Raw genomic sequence first — 24,636 nt, forward strand, 5'->3', positions numbered from 1 at the left:
ACAAGTTGAAACCTATCATATAATCTTCAAAATGGTTGGAATGGCCTAAATAAGTTTGTTGCTGTAAACTGTTACTAATGAATATACAAACCAAAGGTTTAATATATCAGTTCAATAATGTACTGGATAGTCTGCATCTAAAATTTTCAAATAAAACTAACATTAAATGATACTGAATTTCAGACTATTAGCTGTATTAACCATGGTTAGTAATGTGATATTTGATGGAATTTACCTTCATCTATTACAGTCATCAAAACTGTGAAGCATTAGATCAGAGAACCTCTACAAAGGATTGAATTTGGATAAATTTTTACAATATTTTACTGGTTTTGAAAAATTATTGTAAAAATATATATATTTTTTTTTTAATTATGAAATATGATTATTTATGAAAATAAAAAATCAAATGGGCAATAATTCTATTTTCTACTTTAGAAATGGGAAAAGGAATTTTTAATCTATTGTAAATAACAATAGTCAGCAAATTGTTACAAACTTTTCTTAGGAACACTACACATATGTGTTCCAGAATTTCCTGAGGCTCAGAGAAGGGAAATTTTAAACAGTAAAAAATTTCATACCATATTGTCTACTTTTAGCTGTGAGCTTCAAGCAAGAATAATCTCCACTTATAAAGTAGCCAGCAATTAAATAAAAAAAATCTTCTGAATTCCTTACAGAGGCCACAATGACTAGGTTAATTTTAAACTTAAGTTTTTTGATTTTTATTTCTATCTGTCTAATGCACTAATCTAACGTCACAGTTTGTTAAATCAAACCTCTCTATCACTTCCTGGCAAGGGTCTGGCATTTTTCACCTACCATATCATTTTCCTTGTTAATGTACAAGTAAAAGCATGGCTGTATCATAATTATAAAAATAATAATCAATAATAATAATAATGAAAAATAAAAAATCATTAATCAACGGAAATGGAAGAAGTAGCCTGGTATATTCTCATTCTTAATTTGGTACACCACACAGCTGTGATCTATCCTTTATGACACTGCTAATAGCACCAATTGTCAGAAATAATAATTGATAGTAGATAAATAATAATTGACAGTAGCATCAAATGACGCTTGAAGTAGCGTCAAATCATTATTTTTCACAGATTGATAACTGTGTGCATATTTCTTCTAAACATCACTAATCTTGGAGGTCACCTTGAGAAAGTCTATTCTCCTACAGGTACTTCTCTTTTACTTGATTATAAATTTATTATACGCTCATACGATAAACAGCAAGTACATAAATTAAACTGAAGTGAATAGACCAAGTGCTATATTTCAAACAGAATGGACCAACATTCACACAAATCAAAAGAAACGTGTGAGCAGAACACAAAAAAACAGAATAAATTGGTTTATAAAAAATGATACAAGCATAAAAAAAATCAATCAAAATATGAAAATGATATAGGAAGCATACATATTAAACTCACCTTGTTTAACAAAATGATTTCTACAAATACCCTAAATTTGAAGGAAAAAACACAACATATCAGATTAACAACACAGGACAATTTAAATACACAATCCAACCACATACTAGAAGAGTGAAAGGGTTTCTAAACCATTCAAAGACAATATTCAATAACTAGTTAGATTACTCATAACCTAACAAACTACAAAAAAAAGTTCCAGAAGTAAAAAAAATAGTATTTAGAAAGTGTGATAAAAAAATTATAACAATTTGAAAAATTAAATTAAATATACCTGTACGTGAAACATCACATATGAGTTTCCATGCTTTAATGTAATCTGGATCAAATTTTTGAAGTTTAACAACACATTCATAGGCACGTTTTTTAAATTCTTCATCTTCAGTGAATCTTACTCTTGATTCTTTATAAAATTCTTGCAGATCAGATAATGGTGGTGATGCTGTTAAATAATCTGGAAATTTGTCCTTACATTAACAGGAAAAGAATACAAAACAAAATAAATATAAGATCTAATAAAAAATACAAATCTTTAAATGAATAAAAAATTACTTTTAATGAAATACATATAACAATTCAAGTTATTTTTTTGTAAAAAAAAACCTGCCAATTTTTATAGAAATATTTAGTAAAATCCCAGATTAACAGGTTGACACCCAAGAATGTTTTTCATATTTTGTTCATTATGCTTAAAAGAGCACATAGATAAGATAGTTGAATAATTTTAAATTTTCTTAGGCCTAGACCGAATACTGTAGACATTTATGAAAACACTTGATTGGACTGTTTTAAATTTTCAGACAGATTAGTTCCTCAACTGTCAGTTATTCAAATTCATGTGTTCAGTGCTCTTGTGGGAAGATTAGTCCCATGCTTTCTTGACAAAAGGTAGATTCTAAAAATCTATATATTATACATAGATTAAGAATTATAATACTGAAATCATATATGTAAGAAATATTTTTAAAAAAACAACGCAATATCTGATAATCATTTTACTGTACTTAAAATTAATTAAAAAACCAAGTCAATATACATCTAAAAATTATTGTTGCAAATAACATAACAGTGCTCAGTTATCATATTTACTTACAAAACTATGTCTATTTATTTAAAGAATATTCTTACAAAGAATGAAAGCTATAACAGTACCTGATATAATTACAAATCCAATATTTTATAACTCCAAAATAAAAAACTAATGCTAAAAAATAATCTCATTGAATACTATGCATGTAATTTTGAAATATGTTTCAAAAAACATAACAGGCAATAATGTTTATCATACACTGAACATTTTAGGGCAGGCTTTGGGTATTTAGCTACTGTTGCTTTGTGTCGAATTTCAAATATTAATTTTCAGTAGCATATATTTTATACTCCTTTTTGTTTAAATAAGAACATGATTGTTCTCAACCATGACAGGAACAATAGCTAGCTTATACATCAAAAACTTCATTTTGCTTTCCTTGAAATCGGTAATGGAAATTTTATTGCCAGTAACTGTTTGAAATATTGAAAAAGGATTAGTAGTAACATAATACACAATAGTGGATCCCTATCTAAATCACAAAAACTTTCTATTTCATACCAAAATTCACTGGACATCTTGTCCAGTGAAGCATTTGCACCATTATCATTATTATTGTTATTTAACACTTCATTACAGATGGTAGTTAGATGTACTGCTACAATCATTATAAAAAAATTAGTACTTAATAAAAAATAAAAAAAACATTAAAATCAATTACCTGTAAATGAGCAATAAGCATTCCAAATTGAGTTCCCCAGTCACCAACATGATTTATCCTCAAAACATCATGACCTAAAAACTCCAGTAGTTTAGATACACTATCACCAATGATTGTAGACCTGTTAAGAATTCAACAGCCAACTAATTATATGTTGAAGCAGAACATACACATACTTTTTTTATCAAAATATTTATATTTTTTAAGTAAAAGTGAATTTTAAACTCTTGTGAAGTATAGAAAAAATATTTTCATAACCTTACCTTAACAGCAAAATGTAAACAAGTTTTAGTAAGTCTATTTTCAAAAATGGATGAAAAATAATTTTTTTAATAAGTGTGATGGTACAACTAAACTTTTCATTACACTGTGTAATACACAAATATCACACACAACATTGGTACCATAACAAGTGACAAGGTAATTTACATACACACACAGACAAAATTCAATGAATGATAATTGATTTGTCCTTGCAGAATAAATTCATAACCTTTACCATTAAAAATAAATAAAAAGCAAACATATTTTGGTTTATTATTAAAATAAACAAAAGAAAACCCGATATACACACATGGCAAACAGAGATGTTATGAAAGCAGATTATAATTTTAAAAATTTGATATATTAAAACAGAAGCTATTCAAAGTCATCATACACAATGATGTATTTTAGATTAAAATTTTTCTGAATTCATCAATTGTTCCTACTTCCATATTGCAATTAATTCAGCAGCAAATGATAGTATAGTAAATGTTCAAAAAATTATACTAGCAATCAAAGTGATAAAGAAAAACATCATAGTTTTATAAAATATGATTTATAATTTTTTTAATAAAATTATTATACTACGTAAGTATTACAATAGCATACTTAATTATAATTGTCATTGGCAATTCCCCCACTGAATAAAGAAAAACAATTTTTTTTTCTTTATTCAAAATAACTAAAAAAAATGTAAAAAATTTGGAGGCAAACAATCAATAATCTAGAACATGTGAGGATGCTGGGACATCAACATTCTCCTTTTTCAAAATCCACTGCACAAATGATATAAGCAACTCTATGCCTCTCTCTATAGAAGTGGATAGGTGAAAATTCAAGTAAGTTAAGTTTTTCAATAACTTTCTTAACTCAAATACTTTTGAAAGTGAATAATATTACTGAAAAACTATTCAAAGCACATGTATCTGATACACAAAGCCTACATCAGTAAAAGATTTATAACTAAAAAATTTAATAAAAAATGTTTACCTAAGATGTCCAACATGCATTTCTTTTGCGATGTTTGGAGATGAAAAATCAACAACAATTTTCAACTTTTTTTTCAGCGGTGGAGGTTTTATACCTTCTTTTAGTATATTAGTCAATAATTTTAAACCAAAATTCTTATCCAGCCATATATTTATAAATCCTGGTCCAGCTATTTCAGTTTTATTAATTACTTCATTCGATGGCAAATTACCAATTATTAACCGAGCAACATCATTTGGTGATTTCTTTATACCTAAAAAAAAAAGAAAGTATAACGTGATCATTAAAGATACAAATTTCCAAACTGGTTTTCCAGAGAATTTATAAATGCCATTAATAACAAAAAGAAATTTCATAAGATTTATAAATCAAATTTTTATTATAGTTTATTTACTATGAAATGTACTTTACGTAAGTTACTAAATCAACATGATAAGAAATTATGTTTAAGTAAGGTTGAAGAATCTGTTATCAAAGAAATAAATAAATTTCTTCAAATATGTAAATAACATTGATAATTAGATCTATTCTGTCTACCTTATAGTATAATAATGAATCTGCTACTGACAACGGTCGATATTAAGTTTTTTAAGAAATTTAAAAGTTTCTACTGTTCTAATGAATTGATTTCACCAATAGTAGATTTTCATTATAATAATTGTCTCGGTGACATAACTCAATGAGGTTACTTCAGTGGTTTTAATGATAAGTATGGTGGTAGTCCAGATAATATCCATCTGAAATGTTGGAAAGTTTCATTTATAACTCCAATGCAAAAAAAGTTGATGTCTCTTTTTTTTAATAATTATCATCCCATACACAGTGGTGAACAAATTAATCTGAACACAATATTTTTAAAAGAAAAAAATATTTAATAATCAAAATACTCAAATTTAATAGTTTATGTGTCCTCCTTTGTTTCTGATTATTTCATTAATACTCTTTAGCATTGATTTCACCACTAAGGTAGAACAATGATTTTTGATTTCATCTCAAAACCACACCTGTATCACTGAACTAATAAGGTTAGTTTTTGTGCTACAATTCATTTTCCCAAGTCTTCTTTTTAGTATGGCACACAAATTTTCAATGAAATTCAGGTCAGGGGAGTTCTCTGGCCACAAAAGCACTCAATTTTTTTATTTTTGAAGAACTCTTTTGCTTTCTTTGACGTGTGACATGGGGCAAGGTTCTGTTGGAATATGAGTTCTGGGTTCTTCTGCATAAGGGACTTTTTCTTTGGCATATAATAATGTATTGGTTCAATTTCATCATCCCATCCACAGGCATAAGTGCTCCTGACCTTTCATGTGTAAAACATCCCCAACATCTTTTTGGCTGGGCGTTTGGGAGTTTATTGTAGGTGTATTGGCGTAGTAGTATTATCATCTGCTGACTTATGAATGTAGGCTACTCTCTCTCCTTGGACAAAGAAATGAGTTTCATCTGAAAAAATAACTTTTTTCCACATCTCAATAGTCCATTCTTTATGTTCCTTTGCCCATTGTCTTTTTGTCTTTATAACCTATGTCAGTAACTGCTTCTTTTTAGGTTTCCGAACAATCCTTCCCACTGCCAACATCGTCTATCAACTGTCATATCAGAAACATTTAGTCCCACTGGATCTCAAGTTCCTATTAAGGTCAACAGCTGACAATCTTGGATTCATTTTGCTTTTTCTTATTAGTAATCGATTCTGTGTAAGCATGATTTTCTTTTTCCCTCCAAATTTTCCTTTTCTCTTTGGAGAGACAGAACCTGTTTCCTTAAACCTTTTCACAATTTTATTTACAGCACCTAACCCCACACTACACTCACTGGCAATCTGTCTTTGACTCATTTGTGTTTGTTGGAACAGAGCAACAATTTTTTCATGGGCGTTATATCCATTGTATTAACTAGAAATGATTAACAAACTTACAATAGAAACTCACAAGATCACCAAAAACTAACTGACAATGAATTACTAATTATGTTTGCATATCAACTAACAACATATTCTGAAATACCAAACAACAAGCAGTCTGCCAGAATAAAAATTGCCTACAACAGAACAAAAATTCCCATTGTTTGGATTAATTTGTTCGTTACTGTATATTGAAGTTATTGTTAACTCGTACAAATGGTTGTAATTTGGATTCAATTTAAACTGACTTTAAATATGCCTTTGATATGGTTAATAATGATTTACTTAAAAGTTAACATGCTTATGGTATACATATGGATTTACACAACTAGTTTTCAAGCCAGTTCTTTTTTTTGGTACACTTCAATATGTTAAAATAATTTTATTTCTGATCCAATAAAAGTTACTTCAAATGTTGGTCCAGATGCACGCACGCACGCACACACACACACACCCACCCACACACCTTGGTCTAATCTTTTTCATTATTTATATAAAAGATTCTTTTCAAAAATTAAAACACTAAATGTTTATTATTTGCCAATAACAAGAAAATTAATAAGCAGATTGCTAATCTTATTGATAGTCCGTTGTTACAAACTAATTTAAATTCTTTAATTTATGGTATATATAAAATTGCTTTTATTGAACTTTAATAAATGTTTTTACATCATGTAATAGGACCAATATAACAACAGACCAGGGTAACGGATTTCTTCCAATTAAGAAGAAAGAAAGAAAGAAAGAAAGAAAGAAAGAAAGAAAGAAAGAAAAAATAATAATGAAAAGAAGAATTCAGAAGGAAGTAAAAGGGATTCTTTTTTCAGAATAACAGGTCTGTTTCAACAATCTGTTCTTTGTAAAACAGACATTGGCACCCCCTGTTGTTCGACCAAAACGGTTACCAGACCAGAATAAGAATTTACAGAAAAACATAAAGAAGTGGACGATGAAAATTATTGTGCTTCATCAATTAAAGGGATGAGATGGGTACTGATTCTGGAGGCCAGGGGATATAAATACTGCTAGGGAGCAATGGGGAGAGTCAGTAGTTCAGCAAGGCTGTGATCGGTGTAGTCATTACAACAAGCGATAACACAGTCGTTTTGCAAGCCCAAGTTTGACACAGTTGTAGTAATGGTAATAACAGTAAGTAGGTGGTAACGAGAGAAGAATAAGTCACATGCATTTCATTTGGGACAGTCGGTGAATACAGGAAGTTGTTTGGTGAGTTATTGGTAAGCAGTAGTGAAAGAGACAATATTCTACTCAGTTAGACTTTTCTAGTGTTATCTTGCTGTTAGTGCAACATCCGGTTTTAGTGGTCATTATAACGTTTTTAGTAAATTACACTGTACTCTGATTTTTATAATTTAACTGTTTTTGAACAAATCTCATCCTTATCTGAATTACTATTTTGTATGTCATACATTCATTATTATTATTATTATTATTATTATTATTATTATTGTTGTAACTAGTTTTTTTTCATATGTCTTTAGAGTAAAGATGTATAAACAGTATAGACACATATATAAGCACTTCCTTAAACCATTCCACGCTGTCATCTCCCAGCACATTGCTAGTTTGCTGGCCTTCGTATTAGAAAAAACTCCAGCACGTTTCAACCTTCAGTCACTCTTATTCATCTTGTATTCTTCCCATTACACAAACAATCAGTCACTTCAAACTGATGTCATCAACAAATATTATTGTTATTTAGAGGAACATAATTAAACTTTCTATGGAACCCACACAGAACTGTAACTACATTCACATTTGGCAAATTACAAAACAAAGAAAACTGTTTTTGGGAGTCGCCATCTTTGCTAATAGCACAGTGAAGTTGGGAAAATAAGAAATCAACATACAGCCGTGCATTCAACTAGGACTCTCCTTTTTGCTCTTTGATTCTAACTTTAAATCAACAATGTACACCTCATCCAAGAGATTTAAGAAATTAAAACCCTGTTATGCTTTTTGCACACCAGTAAATACAAAAAAAGTATCAATCAGTGTATCAATGTCTGTCAGCGTTTTGTGTTTTTGAATTAAGTCCTTTTGAACATTTTCTTAGACATAACAACAATCCAATTAAAAATATTGGGGAAGTCATTATGAGTAATCTTATGAATGCCAATAAGCTTGCTTTTGCTGTTAAACAGTGTAATGGAACAAAGTAAGCATAAAAAAACAAATGAAAATCTTTAACTTGAATAAACATTTTTCTTAATTTAAAAGGTAATTATTAATTTCTTTTAACAATGAAATCAGCCAATAAAAATAAAACATTACAAACGGGCTAGGGTCCAATGAAGTAACATCGGTAGAGGGATTCACATTAAAATAAGTAAAACACATCATCGTGAAAAACATATAACAAAAATTATAAATATCATTAATGATTACCTTGTGATTTTAAAATCTGTGAGATTGGCATAGCAGCATTACACTGATAATCACCAAATTTTTCAAAATTTGTAAGGGTTAACGGAACTGGATAGTCCGGTAAATCAGGAAAAGTTTTCTTAGTTGCCTCCACAAATATACTCCTTAATCGATTTTCCAAACTAGTACCGCCACAATCATCAATCATCTTCTTAAAAACTTTTTTATTATTATCTTTAGATGTACTTTTTTTCTTTTCTTCTTCAATTGCCTTCAAAAATAAAACAATAAAAAATTATGAAGATACATACACAAACTCGAACACTTAAATTAACAATCTTCATTATATGATGAGTCATATAATGGCTATATAGTGGCTTATCATTATATGATAAGCCACAAAAATAAGTAATTACATGAAATCAATTATGGCTGTAATTCTCAACACACTGGCCACTAAAAGAGAAATAAAAAAAATACATGGGAGTTTTCTTTTACGTTAGTTTAAAAAAACTGGCTTAAAATTAATGACAAACTGAGAAAACTAAAACAATAAATTTACTTTGCATCCCATTTCTTGCAGAAAGCAGTTTTTTTAATTATTATAACTCTTTTAAAAAACAAATACTGATACACCTCATTGTGCCAAGGATATTTGAGTTTAAACCAACCAACTGTAATGATGTATTACTTCTATTACACCACAGTAATGAACACGTTAATAACAATAATTTGCTACTATTATTAAGAACAAGTAATGAACACTGTTAATAACAATTTTATGTTCTGACTTTATGTTAACTATTTCAGTTTTAGTGTATGTTGTCTTTTTATAATCAAATTTGATGTTTTTTATCAGTAAAAATTACATATGAGAATTATACTGATAGACAAATTTTTTTTAACGTTTCTCTATGTGTGATGCACAATTTCTTAAATTGATTTTTTGTGTACATCACAGATCTGTAAATACAATTTTTCTATCACCCTTAGTTTTAAATAAATTACTCTTAAAAAAAGAAAAATTAAGGGAAAATATAGTTAAAATCTGTAAAATTTATAATTTTACATGGCCATACCTGTGTTAAAATGATTTTCCTGATGCTTTTCTTTTATACATAGCCTCAGGCACATCCCAAATTAATGTCAAACAGTAATCCACTAGCATGTAAGTATTCTATTCCCCTTTATAGTGGCTTTCCATCACCAAAATGTCTTGGTGGAAACGTCACTGTGTTCGTCACTTACATCTCCGAGGTTATCCAGGAAAAAACCCAGATGAGAGTGGAAGAAATGTATTTTCAAAGACATATTACATCCCTTAGCTCTGTATGAAGTAAGAAGTTGATAACAATATTGTGGTAATTGTCAGATTTTTGTTTGCTGAGAAAATTTTTACAAACATCTTTAAATGAAGCCCAAGCTGCACTTTCTACATTATTTAACATTGAATTAAATACCATCACCTTTGACCAACGCTCTTATTTGAGGACCAACAAATATTCTTTCTTTAACTTTTCCTTCACTTACATTCAGAAATTTCTGCCTGATGTACAAAACTCCAGGACTATCCTACATCACTTTTACAAAATTTTTCATTAGACCTAACGTGATATTGAGAGGGGGCAAAAATATTTTTTTGGGTTCAACTAAGGCCTCATGAATATTTTTCCCATTTGGGATTAGGTTGTCTTGTTTCTTCCACTCTTTCATAACATAATGTATATCCCTAGCTCAGCTGTCCCATTCACAAAGAAAACACATGTACTTAGTATAGCCCAACTGAATGGTTAACAAAATAGCTATAACTTTCAAATCACCACATATGTTCCAGCTATATTTTTTATAATTTATTTTTACAAGAATGCCTTTCATCAAATCGTATGTATGTTTCAAATTAATACCATAAGCAATTAGTAGAATCATTTTTAAACTATACTTGGACAAATCTATGAAAAGGCACCAGTCCTCAGGTTTATAGATGTGTCCTAAGTGCAAAATAAGCTCATCAATATTTGTGCAATAAACCAAATTATTTTTATCAATAAAGTACTGAGAAAGTTATTTTTGTTGGCTTCAAAAGCCCAAAATTTTTGTATTTTTTTAAAGTAAACTCCAACCTTGCAATCCTGACTGCAGCTTGATTTTGATATAATATGTGGCTTATTGGAAGATAATTCAAAATTAAAATCATTATTGTCTTCAGTACTGGCTGATAAAATTAAAATTTTTTTTAGAAATTGTTACATGATCCTTTGGTTCACGTCAAACCATAGGTACACCAAATGGCAAAGCCTCCTGCCTGTCACCCACCCTCTTAAGTAAATAGAACAAATTAGTGCATACTATATGAGGAGCCCACATCTTATCCTGATCAATTTTACAATCAAAGTAACATATGATATGCTTTTTTTAATTAAAGGTGTAATGTTTTTGCTATTTGATTTTACAGTAAACTCACCACATTCATAACAAAAGGAATCCACATCATTTACACAATTTTGAGGTATTATGACACTGCACTGTTAATAAACTTAAGACAGCAATAAGAATGAACAAAATTAATTCATTCCTAAATCCAGTGCTTAATACAAACAACACACCTGTGTTTTCAGTTACATGTTTTGACCTGTACAGTCATGATTAATCTTGTTCATGAATGCTCACTCTTCAGTATTAGATATATCATAAGTGAATAGTCACTTATATGATTTAATTCTTTGTCTAGTATTGTTTATTTACAGCTTACAAATTATGTTAACAAAGTTAACAATAAAAAATGAGCTAACAAAATACAATATAGGAGCTTAAAATGTTAACTATACGTTGAAAAATGAAAAATCCTTTAATTAAAATATACATTTTTTTCAAAAATGTGGGTTATAGAAAGATTCTGAGTTCATAACCATTTTCAGCATCAAAAAACGGATTAAAATCATGTATCGCATGTTAGGAAACAAAAATTATGTTTATCAATGTTATTTGTCCTTGGATTTTACTAAATTATCAGGAATAGAGATGAAGAGTCTCAATGCATAATTTGGTTGCATATTTTATTTTAAAATGTACATAATAAATTAAAAAGGCATCTACAAACAAAATCATGCAGTTTTTTATGCAAAAACTGAAAAATTTAAAGCACACATCAAACATTTTCTACAATGACAAACATGCCTTCAAATGCTTTGTCTGGTCATATCAGGTTTCTCATTGGATTGTTAATAACAAAAAAAATCTAAAAAGTTGTTTTACTGGTAGCAACTGATATAGTTTCATCAGTGTTTAGGAAATATATCACAACAGTTAAAAGCTAATGTCATGTGTAATAACAATGTCTTTAGACAAATATTACATATTTCAGAAGATTTATATGAGCACATTAGTTTAAATAAGGAACAATTATTTTCTACTTCACATCAATGAAACGCACATTATTACATACTAGATTTGTTCAGAAAATAACCAAACATTTTTAATACATACCAAGAGAGATATACAGTGATGAGTGATTAGCAGCACTGTGTTCCACATAACATTTTCTGTAACCATATGTTCTAGGATTGTTGATATCTCATTTAGTTTTTGCATTATTTTTATTTGAATACAACATGTTTAAGTGTTAGTAGCAATTTTTGGGAGCAACAATACAACACAATAAAATTTTGTGTGAAACTGGGGAAAACTTTCACAGAAACATTACAACTTTTGAAACAAGCTTATGGAAGATGATGCTCTGGGTAGTATGTAATATTCTAAATGGTTTTGATGATTTAAAAGTGGTCGATTTAAAACTGGTACATGCAAATCACCAACTGAGTATAAGAGAACTTGCAGAAGAGGTTAGAATCTTAACTGGGTCATCATTTTGACTGAAAAATTGATTGAACATGCAATGAATTGCAGCAAAGTTTGTTCCTTGTTTGATGGCTGAACAGCAGAAAGAATATCGAGTGGACATTTGTCGGCAACTTCTTGAATTTTTTATAAAAAGTGAACAGCAAAGTGTAAGACACACTTTGCTGTTCAATCAAACACATTTTTGCTGTAATCAAACAACATAACACAATAGACATAAAAAGTGTAGCTATTAATACTTTTAAAATGCTTTGTTAAATTTTGACTTTATAATTTAATAAAACGCCTTTGTAAAATAAGATTATGCTCCAAAAGCTGTTTAAAAAGATTTTTCCTTAAAATCTAAACGGTCATTTCAATTGTTAAAAACAATGACCGTCAACAGATTCTATGAAAAAGTACCAGGCATGTTTTTTAAGTAAGGGCCGTTTTCAATTTACTGCCATTAGATGCGGTGGAAACTGATAGCACTAGTATAGCATGTTTATTTATATCAACGATCATCTGTTTGCAACAATAGGTTAATGTTATCTACGTTAGTTGCTGTGTATAGCCTGGCTGAAATGGTTACTACAATAAATAATCCCATGAGTTCTTAAGTGCAGTCATTAATTCATTATCTATTGGGGAAAAAAAAATCTGCTGCTGATATTCAAAGAGAAATTGTGGATGTTTACAGAAAAAAAGTATCAGAAGTCAAATAAAATATTTTAATAACAGTATAGTGGACAAAGGATTAATACTTTTGTAGTTTTACTTTTCAATTTTGCCAAGTTTTAATGACAGCTGATGATTTTGAAAAATGCAATCTGAGATTATATAAATGCTGAATACTCAGTTTGGTTTTTCCTGTTTGTCATATTGTCATACAACATAATTGATTTTTGTACATTGTGTGCCTATTCTATAAGTTATAAAAGTTTAAAATCAATTCAACATAAAAGTCAGTGCAGTGTATCCTTTGTTACAACAAATAGATAACTAATATTTTTTAATAATAGTAATATCTGCTATTATCCGTTTATAAGTGGTGCATTACAAGCACATGGTCTTGACCTCTTATGTATGACTTGCGTACAATGATTCCTGATAATGCTATTGTTTTATATGAACAAATATTTATACATTTTAGGATTATGAGCATTTCTGAATTAATGTGGAACCATGGCATATAATATGGTTTAGTAGTAGAAAATAATTTTTTGCAGTTCTGACTAATAAGTTTTATGTTTGCAGAATAGCTTTATTAGGTAGATGTTCTTAATATTTTTATTTGAATGTTTTAACATTTTCAATAATTAAATTTTAAAATGGTCAGGAACAGTCCAAACCTAACAGACCTGTTATTCAATAATTTGGTATCACCTACCTCAAATATTTAAGAAATAAGACATTTAGATTACAAATGTTTAGACATAAATATTTGTACTTTTAGTTGAAAATAATTCTGATCTCTATGAAAATACAAACTTGTAATTCGGTAGTAGTGATTCTGGAGCTGGGTAGGATAGTTCAGCTATTTAAATACTAGATCCTGGATACTGGTGTTCTTTGGTGGTTGGGTTTCAATTAACCACACATCTCAGGAATGGTCGAACTGAGATTGTACAAGACTACAACACTTCATTTACACTCATACATATCATTTTCATTCATCCTCTGAAGTATCATCTGAAAGGTAATTACTGGAAGCTAAACAGAAAAAGAAAGAAAGAAGGATAGTTTAGCTAACCCACCAGGTTGCTCTAGTGGTGAACGCATCTTCCCAAATCAGCTGATTTGGAAGTCAAGAATTCCAGCGTTCAAGTCCTAGTAAAGTCAGTTATTTTTACACGGATTTAAATACTAGATCATGGATACCAGTGTTCTTTGGTGGTTGGGTTTCAATTAACCACACATCTCAGGAATGGTCGAACTGAGACTATACAAGACTACACTTCATTTATACTCATACATATCATCCTCATTCCTCCTCTGAAAGGTAATTACAGGAGGCTAAACAGGAAAAAGAAAAGAGGATAGTTCAGCTGCTGGTCATTTCTATACTAGTGAAGTTATAAAAAAAACAAAATGTACTTTTTTATAATTTTTAATTTTGTTAAAAAGTTTCAGTAATTTATTAGAATTTAAAAAGAACTGATTTTAAAGATAAGGTGTACTAATTGGAAAATTCTGTGTAAAAACACAGACTGAGTACAGCAACTTGTGAAGAAATAACACTCTGTAGGGTAGACATGTTAACTGCAAAAATACCATCCTTAAGTAATCTGTTAGTTCATTACGGGTCATGTTTTGCTTATATAATTAACATAGTCCTATATAAAACCATCCCATACACACACAAAAGGCTTTTCATTCTAATATAATCTTATATATATTCAGTATCAGTTTAAAAACAACATTTCCTATTGGAAATAGTTTTAATGTTATACTGATAAAATTTGAATTATCTGCATCCTTTGTAGCAACCAACTAGGTCCAGCATTAGATTGAATATTTCAACTGGAAACAATAAATGAATGCACACGTAACCTTTTTGTATTACAAAGGCTGTATATGATAGCTTTAGTAATATACAGCCTTTAGATATGACTCATATTGTAAATCTTTATTATTTTTTAAAAGGTATTTTAAGAAATTAATCTTGCTGTTTAAGAAAACATAAAAAATGTTTTCACTTCTTTCACTAATTAAATTAATAAAAAATTTTATTATTAGAAATAATAAAACAGGCACAAAAAAATAATAAAACAGACATAATAAATTGTCAGACTCCATAATTTGTACAATCCACTGTAAAAATTTCAACCATATCAAAGCTGTTTATCAACAGATTTGAATAAATGAGTGACATCTTATTTGCAATAAAAGGCTTAACATTTTATCTAATAACATATAATTTGATAAAACTAATATTTGTGGAGTTAATATATTATCATTAAACTTAACTTATATTATCATTACTCTTAATGGTAGCTATAAAAGGTAAAATTTTCAAATTTATTTATTTTGCAAATGATGTTGGGTGTATGTATATGAAATTTCATTAAAATATCTCATTCCATTCTTAAAATATACATTTTTTATTGAATAAGATAGAAAATGGTGGACAGAGGAAAAGTGAAACAATATAGGGCATTTGTCTATATGAACTGTTTGTTTATTTTGATGTTATAAAAGACCCTAAAGGATTGACCAACATTTACCAGGGCACCCAAAATACACTTGTGCATAAAAAATTCAAAATATATAATGATAAAGTAATTCATTAAGTTACCTTGTGTCTGTCACCAAATAAGTTCCCTTAAAGAGAATTTTTATAAAATCATGTCAAATAATAAAATGTCTAATAATAATAATAATAGTAATAAGAATATAAATAATACTTACAACAGAATATAAACAAGCTTACTTTGTTTGATGACACTAATAAATCTGTTACAATAATTGATAACAAAGTACATATAAAAATTAAAAAACTCATATTTAATAACAAATAAAATATAATTTATCATATTACAGATACAAGAATGGAAAAAGAGTTATAATACATAGAAACCCTATATTTACAGACAATTAATAAACGCAATCTCTTATATAATGATTTGATGGTGTGTGTGTGTGTGTGTGTGTGTGTGTGTGTGTGTGTGTGTGTGTGTGTGTGTGTGTGTGTGTGTGTGTGTGTGTGTGTGTGTGTGTGTGTGTGTGTGTGTGTGTGTGTGTGTGTGTGTGTGTGTGTGTGTGTGTGTGTGTGTGTGTGTGTGTGTGTGTATGTATGCAGAAGTAGAGGAGAGGTAGGAGAAATAGTGATAACTTGAATTTACATTTTCTCATTCTTTCTACCAGTATATCAGTACTACTGAACTATTAAAGTATATTTATTTGTGTAAACTGAACATTATTTCATTACTTATTCATAATAATTAAACTAAAACGCATTTTTAAAAAAAATATTTATTTATTGCCTAATTTTTTTTTAGAAGTGAAATTAAAATTAATTTCACAGCATGTGAATTAATTTTTATTCGCATTCCTGACTACAATTCAAACCCAGAACCTTTCAGGCACTAACATTTCATTGTGGAAATAGTTCTTAATTGATAATGTAAGTAGAAATACAAGTTCCAAATGTTTGTTTTTATACACTGATAATTTTACCTGTTCATTTTCACAATAAGTTAGCAAATGTAATTTTTTTAAATGATCTCTACGCTTTGTGACATTTTGGGTAAAAAAATCATTTTATTATGTTTATTCTTGACAATTTCACTTCAAACCCAACAAGTACTAAAGCACTTTAAGCAATTAAAGAAATAATGTTTTATACCATTTTGAAAAATGTTTTTAAATAATTTCTATCCTTTATTGAATTTATGGGTAGAACAATTCATTTTTAGACCTTTTTTTACTTCTGTTTATTTCTAAATGCAATAACACAACAGATGCTACATTCAACTAAGCCGGTAAAATTCAATTAGCATTGATTAAGTCCCATAATTGTAATTAAAATTACCTACAATGTTTTAGGTTTTTAAATTGTAACATATACAGGGTGTCCCATATAAAACGCAACCCAACCTTATATTGGTAGGTATTGAAATAATAAAAAGGCAATGTGTAAATGTAATTTTTATTATTACCATCCATTACCTTACATTTAGAGTAAATGTTGGAAGTGGCCGCCATCTTCTTGAATACAAGCTTCAATACTTTTTACAGCGTTTCTTGCAACTTTTTTCAAAGTTTGTGGCTGGATATTTAATACAGCTTGTTCAATATTGACTTTCAATCGTTCAAGTGTTCGTGGTCTGTTGCTGTAGGCTTTTTCTTTGAGGTAACCCCGTAGAAAAAATCCTCAGCAGTCAAATCTGGAGATCTTGGTGGCCATAAGCCTCGGCCGATAACACGATTACCAAAGAATTCCTTAACGAAATCAGAAATTGAACCTGCGTAGTGTGATGTCGCACTGTCATGTTGTAGCCAGCAGTGTCTGTCTTCCTCTTCCAAGAGTGCGATGAACTGTAATAAAATATCCTGATATCGTTCTGCATTAATGGTGTACTCAAAAAAAATAGAACCGATTATTTTCTTCCACGATATTGCGCACCACACGCCCAACTTTTGCGGGTGTAATTGTTTTTCGTGATAAACGTGGGGATTTTCAGCACTCCAAATTCTACTGTTTTCACTGTTTACGTAGCCATCCAAATGAAACCATGCTTCGTCTGTGAAAAATAACAAATCCATAACATTAATTTCCTCACGCAGAAATCGACGGAACCGTTGAAAATATTGTAGCCGTTTTTATTTGTCGGGCTCAAGAAGTCGATGAACCGTTTGAACAAGATAAGGTCGTAATTGTAATTGTAATTGTTTGGTTGCCCGATGAACAGTTGATTTAGACAATTAAATTCAGCAGACAAACGTCTGATCGATTTATTTGGAGAGGCGAGTAATCGGTTTTTGATTTCAGTAACTGTATCTGTATTCAACACTGACGCAGATCTTTTGTGTTCCTTTTTATTAACAGAACCAGTCTCTCTAAATTTTTCAACTAACCTTAATACTGATGTTTTGTTAGGAGCTGGTTTATCTGGGTACTTATGGCGAAACAAATCTTGCACTGTAACCACTGATTTCGTACTGAAGTACGACTCAACAATGAAAACACGTTCATCTAGCGAAAACACCAACTTGTCTCTAGCAATACACTGAACGTTATGATTGCATTGTTGTTACCATCGGTAGTGTTCTACTGCATCGCCGCGATGTTCAGATGTTTGACGAGTCCATTTCAGTAACGAGTAAGCTTGACTTTTGAAATTTCATGGATGAGTGATTGACGGGTTGCGTTTTATATGGGGCACCCTGTATAATTCTGCTTTGTGTATATTTTTCTTACCAAGATTTCTGTTAATTTATTAATGAATTTATATTTTAATACATCTTTTATTTTTCATTTTTCCCTTGGCAAGTAATATTTTTATATTGTGTGTTAATGTTTTTATATATAATATTAGTACAAACTTATTCTTCATTACTGTATATGATGAATAAGTAATGTATAAGATGTTATTAATGTAATATAAGATGTTATAAAAATAATGTATAAGATGTCGTACTTATGTATGTACGAAGCATATTCATAAAGTAAGGGCCATCAGCTTATATTTAAATATTAGCAGGTCTGAACACAGTTTCACACATCCAGAGTCATATATCAGCTATTTACAAAACCACTGCAGTTGTTTTGATTCAGTTGTCATTTGCCTGCCAGTGAATACATCCCAACGCTGTAGGGAAAGGCCTTATGATGCTTCTGGTTGCTACCCCCCCTTTATAGCCTTGATGGGCTTTTAACAGGAGTCGTCTTTTGCTCTCTAACGTTATATATCTCATAGTAATAAGCCAGGCCTCGTTGGGATGCCACTGATGTAAATGCCTCAGTAGACATTTACATCTGTGATTTTCAAACTCAGCTTTTGCCTTTGTTGTAGGCCTCATCCAGACATCTTGAATGTCCTCTGAACTAGCTAACCAAGTTCGTGGAAGCACGAACCCCGAGCCTAGTTCTACCTTTAATTTGAGCCAATTTCTAGTTATTGTCTCAAAATATAAGGCAATTTAACAAAAACATACCACCAGAAATGTTGTACGCAACAACAAAATTTAGTCCTAGTTCCCTTAGTGAACTCAACTTCAGTTCATACCCCTGACTTTATCATTGCCGGTGAATACATATCTCAATGTCTGTAACAATCGTTTCTCCCCCAAGTTGCAAAGTGTATGCTGTGATTCGAATTTTATGTGCAAAAGGATCCTTCAGCTGATGAAATTCATTGGGAGTTGTGCCTAGTGTATAGACTTATATCACTCTCCCACACTCCACCAAAGTGCGGAGATGAAGGAGGAATGAATTTATTTCATGTGCAGTTGAAAATGATTGAATATTGGATTGGAAATTTTGTAAAATTAAATAATGTAAATAATTCATGAAGAGAACTGGCATAAGCACTCTTGTGGAACGCTGGGCTAAGTGTAGAGACCTTAATGGTGGATATATTGAAAAATAAATAAAGATGTATCCAGAAAAATGTTGTTTCTTATCCAGCCTTGGGAGCTTTCCACCTTACCCTCATTGATATATATGTATATTATATCAAAGACAAAAGTAAAACTTAGTTTTCCACTAGCAGTACAGAATTTAATAATATTTCTTACCTTATCTTATAAAGTAAGAATTGGTAAGAAACTAAATTTTTACATTAAAAGGGCTTTCAAGCATTTCCCTCATCATCAGTTAATCAAACATTTTTTTAAAATTACACTTAAAAATTGTTACATATATTGTAAAATATGTAGTCAAAAATTAAAATTAAAAAAAAAAAAATATTGCATCTGGCCAGCCACACATACAGTACTGTACTAATATTATCTGAATTTTACTTAATTTATACAAATGTGAAACCTGTGGCGGTTTTGATAAGAAAATCATTATCAAACTCTGTCTGCATATTAATAAAATTTAACTTTTGTCTATATTTGTATATATAATACTTTTCTAAAATGTCTAATTTTTTATTATTATTATTATTATCATCACATTCTTTTGTAATTTCAATTATTTTTAAATTTGTAACTAAGTTGATAATGAAATGTTTTTTAACTATTAAATGGTAAGCAAGATTAGAGAAACTTATTGTTTTTATAAAATCTAAAGTTTTCTGCAAATCTTGCCCTAAATGATCTATTAGTTTTCCCAATATAAATTTTATTACAATTATTACATGTCATCTTATAGACCCCATACAAATCATTATCATCATTATGGAATTTCAAATGTTTCATTACATGGTTGTATTGGTTCATTGATGGTTTATATTTTTCAGAATTATAAACATTAATTAAATGTTCAATATTATTAGTATTGTAATATTTTATAAAAATATTGTCATTGCCATGTTTATTATTTATTGTTTGTTTTATTTTTAAGTTAATATAACATGTTATATTACTAGATTTCAAATTTTGTTTTTTATAATTATCAATTAATGAGGTGCTATACCCATTTTTACTGCAATTCTTCTTATAATATCTATTACTGTAACTAATCTTTCCTTATTATTCTATGTGTAATGTATTAATCTATTCAACATGCTTGTAAATAAATTAATTTTGTGTGTCCAAGGATGATTCAATCTTCTATTAATAGTTATTTTATTTGCTGATGATTTCTTTACACGGATGGTATAATAATTTGTATGTTAACATCTAAAAAACTTATTTTTCTGCATTTATCTGTTTCAAACGTAAACTTTAAATTATTATGATGTTCATTAAGTTTCTTCAAAATTATAAGATGTTCAATATTTATAACAGATTACCAAAATATTATCAACATAACGAACCCATATTGAACTTTGTATATGTGGGTAATACCATAAACTATTTTATTTTCAAATTCTTGTAAATAAATATTCAACATAATAGCTGATAAAGGGTAAAGTATTCTCTTGTGTGTAAAATACATTATTAAATTTGAAATAATTTTGTTGACATATATTCTTAATGATGGTTATAATATTATTGATAAATTTTGGGTCCTCATTATTTTTCAGTTTATTTTTAACAAAAAAAATAGTTTGATCTATAGGGATATTAAACCATCTGCCTTCAAACTTACTGGTCTTCCTAAAATACATAAGCAAGGTAACCCAATAGGTCCATTAATTACTTTCAAATCCGCACCTTGTTATTTTATTACTAAAATAATCGATAAAATACTCAGATCTAAAATAAATTTGCTAAACAAGTATAATGTAAAAAATGGGTACGATTTGGTTAACATATTAAATAATTTAACAATAAATGAAAACTAGATTGATAAGTTTGACATAACCAACATGTACCCTAATAACCCTTTCTTTTTCCTGTTTAGCCTCCGGCAACTACCGTTTAGATAATTCTTCAGAGGATGAATGAGGATGATATATATGAGTGTAAATGAAGTGTAGTCTTGTACATTCTCAGTTCGACCATTCCTGAGATATGTGGTTAATTGAAACCCAACCACCAAAGAACACCGGTATCCACGATCTAGTATTCAAATCCACGTAAAAATATCTGGCTTTACTAGGACTTGAACGCTGTAACTCTCAACTTCTAAATCAGCTGATTTGGGAAGATGCGTTAACCACTAGACCAACCCGGTGGGTACCCTAATAACCCTATAGTTTAGTAGATATTTTTATTTTATTTTGAAGTTACTGTGTTCTATAATACTGTAATATTTTATTGCATTCTGTTATTACTACTACGACTATATTTCACTTTGTTTATGATTTTAATATTTGTGTGCATGTGTAATAAATATTTTAAAAAATTGTGCTTGCCATAACAAATATAATTATTTGAAACTGTCTCCTCTGCACTCAATAGGAGGAGGCAAGGTACAGTTAATACAATTCACAACACGCACCAAAACGGATGATATTACTTTAAAAAAATTACTTTCTACTAGAGAATATTCATTTAATGCATAAACATTACTGAAAACTTGCTCCCTGCATGAAAGATGCAATATCTTTCAACTGTTTTTTCTGCCACATAAACTACTGGTCAAAAAACAAACTGCATGGACTTTGTAGAATTATATAATTTAAATTTTAAAATACATTGAATAACAGTTAACTTACAACTAAAAAGAAACTTCTTAATAAAGATAACATTAACAAACAACGTAAGTAAACAATTCAACAACTGGAAAATATAAATATTGATTGGTCACAGAAATCTCAGTAGCAAAGAAGTTAGTAGCATATGTTTATATATTACTCTTAGAAATTAAACAAAAACTAAAATTGTATTTATACAATAACCATAATTTCATTCTGCTATTTGGTATGTGTTGTACTTCCAAACTCAAATTCTTTTTAAAACCTTAGCTTCTACTGCATGCTCACATTTTGAGAAAAAAACTACTGTCCTCTTCTCATACAGAGAAATAAAATAGAATTTAAAAAAGACTGTAAAAACTTACTCTATGTAATATTGCCAATCGATGTTTTAATTTATTATTTTTTAAAAGTATCGCAGCAACTTCAGGAGAACAATTTTCATCTTCATCTATAACTTCAAAATTCTTAACATTAATGGTACCATTTATCATAAGTTGATTTTTCAATAAATTTAACTTATCAGTCAGTGATTTTACTTCTGCTTCCTAAATTTGAAAAAAGTAAATAACATATTCAACAGCACAAACATTATTATTATTATTATTACTAAAAAGGATAACATAATTTTAAAAAGAAAATTATAATTCTTCTAACATATCAACCATACAATTCTTTTTCTCATTTTGTGGGAGTAAAATAAACATTGCAAACTGATATTTCAGTAAGTATTACAGAAAATCTCCAAGTCAACTTAATTACAAAAAAAAGTTGGCCAATTCATAAGAAGAATTATAAATTTATAAAAGTTTAAAATTAAACACTAGCCCAGTCAGAATTACATCATCACTTTCTAATATTTTTTAAAAAATTGTTACCTAAATAAACATAATATCCTGGGTAATGAAATTAGCATCAGGGTTTTAGAAAATGTGAAATCTGAAGCATTCGTCTACATTGTAGAAAATATAATTAAAAAGTTTGGACAACAAAGAAAGAATAGTTTTAGTATTTTTCTGAGCTTAGTAAGCATTTGGCTATTTAAATTTTTAAATTAAAAATGAGATTAGTAAAAGATACTTTACATGTCTTTTTATCAGGAAACTAGAAACAGTATATTGGGGGTATGAAAAAACGTGTTAAAGGTAAAATAAGAATGCAGCTTTCATGGTATCTTAAATCAAAATTACACAATACACAGACTCAATCCATGTTCCAATTATCTTTCCTTTCAGAAGGGCTTTTTTCTAGCATCCTTTTAACACGTAAAATAAGTCTTTACATAAAAAGAAAAGTGCAAGGATTACTAAAAGAATTTTAAAATTTAGCACTGAGCTAAGGAATCATTTAAAAATTTCAAAATTAATTTGTCAATAATTACCAAAATTATAAACCAATTCATCTGAATGTTATTTGAAATACCAAAGGATTATATTATAATTTAATTCAAATTATAAATTTAAAACTGTATGGGCAGGATCGAAAATTACATATTTAAAACTTCCACATAGTTCCGACTTTTATATATTTATTTTTTTCATGTTTAAATTTAATACAGATTTTGGTACTTACGTATTAACGCCACTGCAGCTACAGCTTTACTTAAAAATAAAATAGTCAATCGGATTTCAGTGGAAAATGAACAGTCTCTTTATTAATTTTAATAAATGGTTATTTATATTTATTTATTTTATAAAGATAATTTAACCAAACTTAACCTACGCTCGCTAACCTTGACTAATTAACAGGAGTGTTTTGATTATTTAAATAATAAATAATTGAATAATTACTGAATTAAATAAATACTATTAAAAAATTACGGTGTTAATTAGTCAAGGTTAGCGAGCAAAGGTGAAGTTTGGTTAAATTATATTTGTAAAATAAATAAATATAAATAACCATTTATTAAAATTAATAAAGAGACTGTTCATTTTCCACTGAAATCCAATTGACTACTTTGTTTTTAAATAAAGCTGTAGCTGCGGTGGCGTTAATACATAAGTACCCAGATTTCTATCACATCTATATTTTATCTCACAATTAATTATATACTTTGTGATGCTGCTCTCATCACAGTTTTACCATGGTTTCCCTTGACCCATCCAGGGAAATCTTGGGTCAGTTCCTTTATCTATGAAGCAGCATACCTATACTTTTTTTTTCAGGATCTGTATAATGTACAATAAAATTTACATTCACTTATTTACAAACTGTCATACAGATTATACTCAGAACAAATGCATAAGTAGAAATGGGCTCTCATAAGAAATTAATAATAAGTAATTTTTTTTTAATTTAAGAATAAAATAACTCAAATTATTCATTTAAATTAACCACAGTGCACTAAATGAATATGTTAG

At 29.0% G+C, this 24,636-nt stretch overlaps 1 protein-coding gene across 2 annotated transcripts in view; it reads right to left on the bottom strand.

Annotated features, from left to right (window-relative positions):
- Positions 1–24,636, bottom strand: part of ArgRS (arginine--tRNA ligase-like protein) — a 46,316-nt gene that overhangs the window by 20,572 nt on the left and 1,108 nt on the right. The window contains exons 1-6 of one of the 2 annotated variants that reach the window (XM_075378460.1): positions 22,642–22,727; positions 15,993–16,037; positions 8,769–9,018; positions 4,454–4,706; positions 3,200–3,320; positions 1,723–1,915 (exon numbers count right to left, since the gene is read on the bottom strand). In XM_075378460.1, the coding sequence (XP_075234575.1) occupies positions 1,723–1,915; positions 3,200–3,320; positions 4,454–4,706; positions 8,769–8,955 (754 nt within the window). In that variant the 5' untranslated portion in view covers positions 8,956–9,018; positions 15,993–16,037; positions 22,642–22,727. Of the gene's footprint in view, positions 1–1,722; positions 1,916–3,199; positions 3,321–4,453; positions 4,707–8,768; positions 9,019–15,992; positions 16,038–22,641; positions 22,825–24,636 lie in introns of those variants that run through there. The other variant, XM_075378459.1, reaches the window with a different exon arrangement.

Source organism: Lycorma delicatula, chromosome 11 (assembly GCF_047948215.1).
Source record: "Lycorma delicatula isolate Av1 chromosome 11, ASM4794821v1, whole genome shotgun sequence".
In the NCBI taxonomy this organism is placed as follows: domain Eukaryota; kingdom Metazoa; phylum Arthropoda; class Insecta; order Hemiptera; family Fulgoridae; genus Lycorma; species Lycorma delicatula.